This window comes from Serinus canaria, chromosome 4 (assembly GCF_022539315.1).
Source record: "Serinus canaria isolate serCan28SL12 chromosome 4, serCan2020, whole genome shotgun sequence".
Lineage (NCBI taxonomy): Eukaryota > Metazoa > Chordata > Aves > Passeriformes > Fringillidae > Serinus > Serinus canaria.
Window position 1 is genome coordinate 26,569,550 of NC_066317.1, and position 10,829 is coordinate 26,580,378.

The 10,829-nt window shown below is 44.3% G+C and overlaps 1 protein-coding gene and 1 long non-coding RNA gene across 2 annotated transcripts; one reads left to right on the forward strand and one right to left on the reverse strand.

The window, feature by feature from the left end:
• The first annotated feature begins 92 nt into the window (after window positions 1-92).
• On the forward strand, window positions 93-6,386 carry LOC127059555 (uncharacterized). The gene is made up of 3 exons (XR_007777501.1): window positions 93-505; window positions 1,998-2,072; window positions 2,205-6,386. It is a non-coding gene; the product is annotated as an uncharacterized LOC127059555 (long non-coding RNA).
• Window positions 6,387-6,535: 149 nt separating this feature from the next.
• POMK (protein O-mannose kinase) lies at window positions 6,536-10,739 on the reverse strand. Its single transcript, XM_009101242.4, has 2 exons — window positions 10,214-10,739; window positions 6,536-9,727 (listed from the first exon to the last, which is right to left on the reverse strand). Exons 1-2 carry the CDS (start codon window positions 10,499-10,501, stop codon window positions 8,954-8,956), a joined length of 1,062 nt encoding a protein of 353 aa, XP_009099490.1. The 5' UTR covers window positions 10,502-10,739; the 3' UTR covers window positions 6,536-8,953.
• Between the last annotated feature and the right edge of the window lie 90 nt (window positions 10,740-10,829).

Genomic DNA, 10,829 nt, shown 5'->3' on the forward strand with positions numbered 1-10,829 from the left:
GGCGCCGAGCGTTGTAATTAGCGCTGACAGTCGTAATTAGCAAACTGTGCCGGAGAACACTAATGCCGCTGTTTGCCAAAATGTATACACAGGAAAAAAACAATTAATAGTTGGGGCGCCACCTGGGCTTGTGCACTCTGAAATAAATCACAGAATCAGAATCAGTGAGGTTGGAAAAGAGCTCTGAGACCATGGAGTCCAATCTGTGACCGAACACCACCTTGTCAACCAGACAAGTGCCACATCCAGCCTTTCCTTAAACACCTCGGGGAGGGTGACTCCACCACCTCCCTGGGCTGCCCATTCCAGTGTCAAATCACATTTTCTGTGAAGAAATTCCTCCTAATGTCCGACCTAAACCTATGCCGGCACAACTTAAGAGCAAGTCCTGTCACTCCAAGTGACAGGAGTGTCACTCCTGTCACCAAGGAGAAGAGGATGACCCTCACCCGGCTACAAGCTCCTTTCAGGGAGCTGTAGAGAGAATAAGCAATGTCTTTTTCAGGTGTGTAATTACTGGTTTGTGGCACGCTGGGTAACAAATCCAGTTTTTCTGGAGTGGGCACCGTGGGGCCCTGGGGTGCCTTTCCACACTTTCTTTCTTTTCTTTCATCCCACCTCTCCAGCTACCAGACCCTTGGGGAGAGGACATGCAGAGGTGACCACTTCTCTCCCAGGGGCACTGGATATATAAGAAGTCCCTTGGTTTTGCAGTGCCAGCGTTCCAGGGAAAGGCACAGGTGGTGTGGGCCAGGAGAAGTGTGAATCGAGCGGCTCTGGGAGCCTGGCAGGCGAGGAGTCAGCTGCCTGGGCTGCTGCTTTTTCAGTGCAATTATGTGGAATGCAGTTCTGCAGTGCGTGGTGTCAAAAATAAAGAAGAGGTTCAGATTGTCATGAGCTCTTGCTTTTCACATAGGAACTAAATGTGACAGTTTATATTTGTCAAAATAGAAAGAGCAATTTCTGAAAGACTTTGCACCTTTTTTTTTTTTTTTTTGGGTACCAAAATGGGAGTTGCTGGATATTCAGGTGTTGGAATAACATAGCTTAATTGATGGTCCATGTGCTGCTGTTGCCAAAAAGCACAATTCTAGGATTATGCTTTGGCAGAGCAAGTGTTTCAGCTCAGAACCTTGAAAAGTTTTCTGAGCTGCTTACTGAGATGCAGGTAAACTAGGCTGCTGTAACACTCACACAGGCACAAACTTTTCCCCTAATGCCTGATGTGGAATGTTTGAGCTACATGAGAGGTTAGGTGTGCATTTTGCTAGGGCCTTCTCCCTCTTTCTATTCACCTCTGCCCCTGATACTTCCTTTTGCCACAGCTCCCTTCAGATACTAGAACTCTTACAATTCAGATATCAACGATATGGTCCATGTCCCTCTGCTCAGCATGTATTCAGGGTATGTGCTTGTGTTATGGTTATCCATCTTCACCCTTTATAAGACAATAAAATATTTTTAGGGTGTGATTTACCTAACCTGTGTCAAATTCAGAATCACACCTCCTGTGCCCAGGAATTGCTCAGATCCCTTATTGAGTGCAAGGAGTCTAGACACCTCATTTGGATGGTGCAGATATCTAATCAGCCTGAGGAAACTCTATCCTTTGGGGAGCTGTGTTCTCACTGTGCAATGTTCCAAGTCTTTCTCTTTCCATGGTATGGAACAGATTCATTTAAGAGGCCTTAGATCAGAACATAAAAGAATATGAGTGAAAATGACAATATAAAAAAAAAACAAACCTAAGGCACTGGTGTCATGAGAAAAGTTCCTTGCCCCACATGGTGTGGGAAAGGAGGATAGAATAGCAATTAGACAAAATTCTAGGTCATTAAATTGGGATGGCACCCATGCACAGAACTGTGGAAACCACTAAGAGAGATTAAAAAAAAAGTCACTTATGCAACATGACAAAAGACATTTAATTAAGCATGGTTTCAGAGGGATTTTAAGCAGTTTCTTATGAAGTTGAGGCTTTTTGTTTGCTTTTTTAGTATGTTGAACTTTCCTGCTAACAAGCCTGACAAGAAAGCATCACACATCTTTGAAGAAAAGTGGAAAGAACAAATGTAAGTAACTTTGGTGCTCTTTATAATGCATTACTGTCTCTAGACCTCAGCTGAGATCAGGCTCCCTTGGATGGGAAGGAGAGAAGCTGTATTTAGCTGTAACTAAAGGCACTTTTTGTATTAACCCCGCAGCTCACTCTGGACAAGCCAGGAAGGAACTGGGACACCCCAGGACTCAGCCCACAGCCTCCCATGCAAAGCAAACCAAAAGGCCTGTATCCACAAAGCATGACCTCAGGTTCTGCAGCCTTTTCTCTGCAGCCTCCAGCACACAGAAACAGACTGCCTCACTCAGCATTGCCCAGTTCATTTGATTTAATGAAATGCTTGATTTCTGACTTTGATAATCCACCTGCCCCCAACCTACAAGACAGGCAGAGACAGAATTTCTGCTTCTACATACCCCTCTGAATTTAGTAAATGTGAATCAGTGGATAGGACAGGGTGAGACTGAGGAGCACAACAGCTGGTGCTGCCCTGAGTGTGACAGCCTTGCAAACCTGAGGAAAAGGGGTGATCCTCCCATTTGACTGTAGAAATAGGAGTTCTGAGAGTGCAGGCCTTCTGCATGACTTCCTTGAAGAATCTGGCTCAAACAGCAAAGTTGGCTGACTCTTAGGCCTACAGGTGAGCTTGTCTGGTACACTGTTATTTCCTTTAAGAGCATGGGCTTTTGTTTCAGTCTTGGGCTCCTAAAGCACGTTCAGAAGTGGGAATGCAAGCTGCCCTTGAATTCGGTCAGAGCACAGTCCATCCTTGCAGTTGCAATTTTGTGTGAGAAATGTTACCTGTCCATGTAGATCAGGTACCACATTTATTTGTGCCTTGGATGAGACAGGATGGGATGACCAATACTTGTGCATGCTGTTCATACATGAGGACAGAAGTTGTTTTATATTCTCTTGAACAAAAGCTGCATGTAGGGAAAGGACTGTCATTTTGTGCTGTGTCTTTATAGCATCTGACCTACAGGATCCTGGCCCATGACCAAAGTCTGTAGGCACCAAACTAATAATATGTAATGGTAATGTATGGCACTGGCATAAGCTAAACATAGTTAATGGAGACCCAAGTTTAGTGGCTAGATTTTCAACATTACAGGCAAACAAGCCTCGGGGATTTCAGTTTGAGTTAGACACAATACCCCACTCTCCCTCCATAACCTGGAATTAGCTCTTAGGGAAAAAAACACTTGAAAATCCCAACTTCTTGGAGACTTTGTTCATTCCACAAAGAAATCCAGAGTGTACTTGATAAAAGTACTCACTTCAGTCTAATAGATTTATAAAGAGAACTGCTGAAAACGGTTTTCCAGCTCTACAGGGAAAGAATTCACTTTCCAAAAGTCATTAGCATCCAGCAGCTACTAGAAATTTGACTGAAAGATACTGAATGTTATCAGTTTTGAAAATCCAGTTACCGCATATCCAAAATGTGAATGCTGAAACAGTAAGCTTGGTCTTTTAAAAATTATGGCCAAAGAATGTGTGTGTGTGTGTATATATAAATACATATTTTTAAATGCATTTTGAGTTACCCAGAGCTAAACAGAATCAAAAATTGCTGATACATAAATATCGCTGTAATGTAAATATATTCACCATTTAATCCTGATAAATACTGGATTGTAGACTTCTGAACAGAGACTGACAATTATTGGAAACCTTGTGGTCATCTCAAGTATACAGTGTCTCAATTAAAATAAAACCACAAAATCCTTTTCCTTTTTTAAAAGTACCATGTAGCATATAATTTATTTGGTTGGACTCTACAAATATACACATTATATCACTCCAGAAGAACTTGAGAAGCACTTTTTTCTTGTTCCCAGGGTCTCTTGACTGTTGGTGAGACGTTGCAGTCATAATGATAGAATCGGTTTACAGTTGCATATTCTGCCAAATAGCTCACAAATTATATTTGGCAAACAACACTGACTCTGTTCACAAAGATAATGATCTGATGTTTTGTTTGTGTGGAAAGGAAAATATTATTTTAGAGCTTGTGACAGAATTTCAAAAACTTTGTGCGGTATTCTCAACATGTGATACATTTAAAAGTTACCACTCTATTAAATACAGAGTAACACAGATTTTCAACTGATCCCTGAAAAAGAAAAAAAAAAAATCAAACAGATGTTCAATTAAATACATTGTGTCCATTTTACTTCCTCCGTATTTACCCAGACCTACACAACAGCTGGTGCAGATATTCATGCACTACTTTTTACGTCTGACGGTGTCAAAACATACAAATGAGTTGCCATGTAGGCTTCTCACCCCTAGAGGATTTTGTGTTATAGGAGTGCTTTCAGGATGGATTCTGAAATCCATATTTCAGAAGAATATGGATTCAGCAGAATGGGAAATGCTCCCTCAGACTTGACCCGCCTGAAGCAAGCAGCCAGCAGGCAATCTGGAAAGGAAATCAGCAGAACCTTGACAGTGCTTTTCTTTGGATGGCTCTGAGGAGAAAATGAAAGGAGCCCTGGATTTGAACAGAATCTGGAACTCCGCTCTGAGACAGAGACCTCTGAGGTGGTTTCCGTTCTATAACCTGCAGTACAAACCTGCCTGGTAAAAGCTAAACTTCAGTGGGAAACCCACTGGGAATTTGTTTTGCATCAGGCCAAGGATAGAGTGCACCATAGCAGTAGTGTGCCCTGACTCAGATGACACCCGCAGCCAGACTGTCAGCAGGCTCAGCTAGCATGCCGTCAGTGTCCTGCTCTCCTCCACTGCTAGCACAGCAGTGTCCCAGCAGAGTTCAGTCTGGGAACCAGGTGCCATTTCTTGAGTCTGGGAGAGGGCTTCTGCTCTGATTTGTCACCGACATAGTTTATGAAAAATCCTTTACTTAGGATTTTTCCTCTCCTGAGAACTGAGAGGCCTCGGAACAAACTGTAAACAATTCTTATCTGCTGCTGTGGAATGCAACGGGGAGAAATCTGTGATTGGCCCCGTCAGACTGTTTGCAATTAAGAGCCTATCACAGAACACCTGTTCGGCCCGTCTCGGGCTGAGAAGACTTCAGTTTACACATTCTTTTCTATTCTTAGCTTAACCTTGGTAGTGAAATCTTTCTCTTTATTCTTTTAGTATAGTTTTTATATCTTATATATCATATCATAATAAATCAAGCCGTCTGATGCATGGAGTCAACTGTCTCGTCTCCTCCCTCATCCTGGGACCCCAGAAAACCATGTAACACTGATTCTTTTCAGTGGGTGAAATATGCTGTGGGACTGCTGCAGGGATGGTAGACGAGGCACTGCCCAAAAGAGAAGGGAAAGTTGGTTACACTAACTTCAGCAGAAAGGGTTGCCCTGACCCTTGGAAAGGGGCCAGACCCAGGGCCTTCATCTTGATAATGACAGCAAACAAAAGCCCTGGAATGACTGGGATCATATCTGCCTCTGATTACCTAGGATGGTTTGGGGAACCTCCTCTGAAGTTTTCTGAAGGAGATAAGCATCAGCTGCTGTCCTTCTCCTTGTGTGATCCGCATCTTTGTGCAGCTTCTTTGACTGGACTTTTGGGATGGAAAAACAATAATACAATAAGAAACATGGCAATGACCATCCCCAGAGAAGCATCTTTTGTGGGAAAGGACAGGGAATGTGGGACACTTGATCTGAGCTTGAGATAAGAACCAGCAGCTGTTGCTGAGGTTAGGCAGAACTGTGGCTGTGGTCTTGGGGAGGTTATGGCCACTGGTCTAGAGCTGGCTAGGAACTTGCAGGCTCCCAGCTGTGAACAGGGCTCTTTCCTGCCCTTCATGGATGTTTTCCACTAGACAGACAAGAGCTGCTTGTACTGAGGCAGCAAAGTGCCTGAATGTTTATCAAAGGCCATGACTGGTGGTAAAGACTGAAATGCCCAGAAATGAGAATTGTAAAGAGGGAAGACTACTTCATGTAGGGCTGTCTTGCCTCTTTTCCCCCTCTCTGTGAAGCCCTGCCTTTTCCCTTTAAGAGAAAAGAAGCTGGAAATGTGGGAAGGACTGGATTCATGCAATCTGGAGATTGCAGAAGGAGCTAGCAGGGAATAATAGAAAGATGCACAGGGTACAGACGTTTGATTTTACAGAAAGACTGGAAGGAGGTGACACACAAACTTGGTTTTGGTCTCACTGGGTGGAGATAGATAGTAAAGCACACAGAGTCCATGAGCAAGTTAAAGGGGAACTGGCATGTGTGGCATGTCTGGTTAATATGTCAGCCCCTATATCTATCTGTCTTCTTCCTTCAAACTCACTAAAGCAAACACAATGAGATCTTTAAAGGGTTTATCTTTAGGGGAAGTTTGCTAGGAAAATGCTGGCTGCAAGGCCAGATTCTGCCTATGTCTGGGCTTCAGAGGCAGCTGCTAATAACTAACTCTAAGCTGACCTTCATGCTGCCATCTAGTGTTTCCTCACAGACAGAAACAACATCCCAAAAAATAAACTGCAGCTCCATAATGTTGTATTTAGTACAAATCTGATTTATTCCTGCTGAAATACAATGCTGGACAACACACAAGCTGAAGGAGGGGGAATGGGAAAGAGACATGGAGAAGCCACTGCTCAAGGTGAATATTTAGGGAGACACCTTTTCTTAAAAAAATTTGTAACTATTTCATCCAGGAGCAGGGAATCATCTCCATGGCAAGATAATTATTCCAAACCAGAATTTTTCCACATTTTTTCACTCTGTGAAATTAATATGGCTGTTTGCAAGGTGCAGCAGTACACAATAGGGCTAGAATCCCAGAAGAAGTTTGTCTTAACTAAGAGAGACCAGCACAAGATGTTTGCTATGTTCTTGTCTGTAATTGCTACACTCTTAAAAACCCTTCATGGAATGGTTATCTACAGCCATCAGATGATGATTTCCCTTTCAAGTGTACACAATGGCTAACAAATTATTGTGGGGGAAACATGCAGAAGATTTGACTCTTGGCTCTTTAAAGCCTCATCCCTGGCTTCAAGGAGCTGTAACAGGAGACTTTTTCAACTGCTGCACATCCTGTATTCATACTGGAACTGTAGAACTCTCACCCTAATAATAACAAGTCAAGAGTTCATGGCTGGATGATGCATTTACATCAGAGCATTTCTTTTCCCCATGCTTCTTTTAGGCATTTTGAGTTGAAGTCCAAAACAAACCCGAAGCATCCACAATCACTGCTCTCTTTTGGAGAACTTGATTTCTGAGCTTTGTTTCCTGACAATCTGAGTAAGAAAGCTGCAAGGAAGGAATAGATAAGGGGAAAAGGGTAAAAGTCTAATTTAAGAAAACAGACTGCCCAAGGGGAAAGGAAAGGCATAATCAGCAGCTTTTAAAGGGCTCCTGGTGGCATTGTATGATATCAGGAATGAATTTACTAATTTGCAGGAAATTTTTCCCATTTATAATAAAATTCTGATACCAGGATTTGAACATTTATACATGTGAAATGACTGCATGATTTCAATGCAGTCAGAACATGGCTGGTTTATGTGAAGAGGAATAGCAGCACAGAAAAAACAGAACCAAACTCTTCAAAAAGGAGCAAAGAGGACAGTGTACTGCTCTGCTTACAAATCACCTTTTAGGTCACAACATGGAAATTGTCTCTTGGGCCTTTCAAAGATTTAGTTCACAGCACAGAAAGTCCTCAGGTGGACAATGGTGGAGTCCCTGTTTTTCATTCATATTATTCCTGTTTTTCACCAAGAGAATTACATCCTGGATCCCAGTCCCACCCAATACAGCCTATTGCTGGATTAAGGCATCATTGTTCTTCCTCTCTAGCTGCTGGAACCAGGCTGTTACATCCATGTAGGTTACCTCAAGCTTTTTCCTAACGCACCAAACAAGGCTACGTTTTAGCAGCCTTCTTCTATGCCTAGTGGACTTTGAATTCAGGCCCAGTAGATTTGTATGCTCTGAATACAGGAAGTTTCTTTTCCAAAGCTTGTGTTTAATGCTCACTGCTGTGGAAGTCACATTCTCTTTTAGTTCCTTGTTCCATCAAATCATGAAGACACTAAGTCAGCATAAATGAATGAAAAAGAGACACACTTCAACTCTCTTCCAAAGTGTTCAGCATTTCTGTGGATTACAGAGGAGCGAGACACTTGCATTTGACAGCTTCATCTCTAAAGAGCCAATCTGGGAATACCACAGGAGAAAGGCTTGAAAACCAAGAACCTGTAAGCAGACTCTTCAGAATCTGCATCATCTTCTTGATTCCAAAAGTGGCCACACACTTGCTGATGTGGGATACAGGGCCCACAGAGCAACGGCCATATGGTTCCAAAAACAACCTGTGCCCCAGCCAGCAGGGACAGACTACCTCTGCATCTCTGGCAGTGGGGCTCACCAAAACCTGAAGAGAAAGGGGGTACTTCTTTCTGAGTGACCGCTGCTTTTACTATGTGGGAAAGTAGATGGATCTTTGTGGATACAACATAGGCCAAAGCCACAGCAATCAGCACAAAGCTTGTGGGGGGCATGCCATGGTCTCTGCTCTCCTGTCTCCACCAACAAGAGGTGGAGACTCTTTTTAATATTTTTAAGCTGTTCTAAAATTTTTATGCTGTAATTTTTAAGATATATTTTGTGTAAATGTTACAAAAGAAAATTTATCATTTCTTAAGGAACAAATTTCCCCTGCACCCACACAACTTCCTTTCTCTCTCTCCTCCTCCTCTTCCAATGGTAGATTAAACATGCCAATGGAAAGCTTGCCGAGCTATTGAATTGGGGGGATTTTTTACCATTTAATCAAGACGTAGAAGTTCAGCTGTTCTTTTCTTTTCAGTTTTGGGGACAGAGATTTTGCCCATCAGGCAAGTTACATAAATAGGAAGGACTTTAACTTAAAACATCAGTATGTTGTTTGTCTCGTCATTCACTATAACATTTCTCTAGTACCAGGCATGGCTGCCTCCCGAATAAGCAGAGTTAAAACTTTCCTGTAGGTGTCTAAGACCTCTTGGGCAGAGGGACGTTCTGATGGGTCCTTTTTCTTACATGCTGCATGGATGTCAAACAGATGCAGTCGTACAATGTCACTTCCTTCAACATGGCCCAAGAAAAAATTGGAGACATCTGGGATTTTCCAGATGTCTGTTTTCTCATCATAGGGAGGCATGAGGTCATCTTCGAATGGCACATCTTCTCCATAGGGCCAACGCTGCTCTGGAGCTACAAACTCACCCTGGAGCTCCCTGTGACCACACTTCACCAGCCTGCCAGCACTCCTGTTCACAAGAGGCAAAGCGTCCAAATCATTCACCAGAACATGAAAGTCACTTGTCAGGAGATACTGGGAGAGAACCTTGTCCAGGTCATTTGAGTCACACATCACTAAGGTGCCCAGGGGGCTGCTGTGCAGGTACCGAATGACACTCACGTAGTCTATAGCAAGCATCAGCCTGCGATGCCAGGTGTTCATGCCCTTGTATTTGGGAATGTGGAGAGTTTCATTCAGGCCTCTCAGTGAACCAAGAGGATGGTACTCGGTGAGGATTGTGAACTGTGGCTCACAGTAGCCAAGCAGCCGGACAACATGCTTGCTCTGAAGGGCTTTCAGCATCTTCAGTCCGTGGAGAAAGTCCTCCTTCAGCTCTGAGTTGGTGAGCTGTGAAAGGACCACTTTCTTTTCCTTCCACTCAGAAAGGAACACCTGAGAACACACAAGAAACACATAAGACACGTGGAGAGCCTTCTTCAATGAAGGGCTACCAGCTGCTGCTGACCTCTTCCTGTGACTGGTTAGTCACAACTGCAAATTACAGTCGCCAGGCACAGTCAGCTTTAGTAGAGCCACGTACCTGTCACAGCGAGCCCTTTCCGATGCCACAGTTATATCACAATTTTCTATGTTTTCTTTGGAATAGACAATGCATATGAATTAAGTTATTTTATATCACCCAAATAGCCAGTCTCACTCTGCCATGATTGTATTAATCTGTGATTTTGCTTGTGTAGCTGGATGTCGTTTGGTGTCAGAGAGGTGGCCCAGGTTATGCTCTTGTACCTGTATGCCTTATCATATGAGTAGCCATATGGTCCCGGATGCCTACAGTAATTAGCTGCTGAGAGGATAATTAGCCAGCAAACTGTGAAAGCTCTTTATCCAGAGAAGAGAAGAAAGAAAATCCAAACTCACCTTTTTCACAGCACCTTCACCAACACACTTGAGTTTCCTAACTTCCCTATTTATGGCCTCGCAGGAAAGCCACGGGGAACAATTCTTCATCGCTCCGAATTTGAAATGCCCAAAAGGGCAGAGGCCAGAGTCCGTTTCGACACGTCCCAGAGAGCTGGAAAACTTGCTAAGGTACAGGTAGAGAAGGGCATTAAGGAGCAGGACGGCCACAAGCAGTAACGCCAGCGAGATGGATGGCACCTCTCTGGGAAGAAACTCCCTTCTAACGAAATGCGGTTTCTTTTCCATGGCCGTGCCTTCCGCATCCTCCGTGAAATACGGAGGCTAAGCAGGACCCTCTTCCCAGTCCGGGGATGAACGCCTGTACGGCTTTTTCAGCGCCGGCTGCCCAGCCGTCCCGCAGGCACCGCGCTCCGGCGCCTGCAGCCTACGACGAGAGGCCAGGCGCGGCAGCGGGACGTGTTAAAGACGGCTGCAAGCTCGACGCTCGCCGCGCTGCGCATCCTCCCGCGCTTCCGCGCAGGCGGGCCCGAGCTGAGGGCGGCGCGGGCCGGGACGCCTGACCCCGGAAAACACCGGGAAGCGCGGCCGCGCGGGGCGGTGGCGGCCCCGCCCT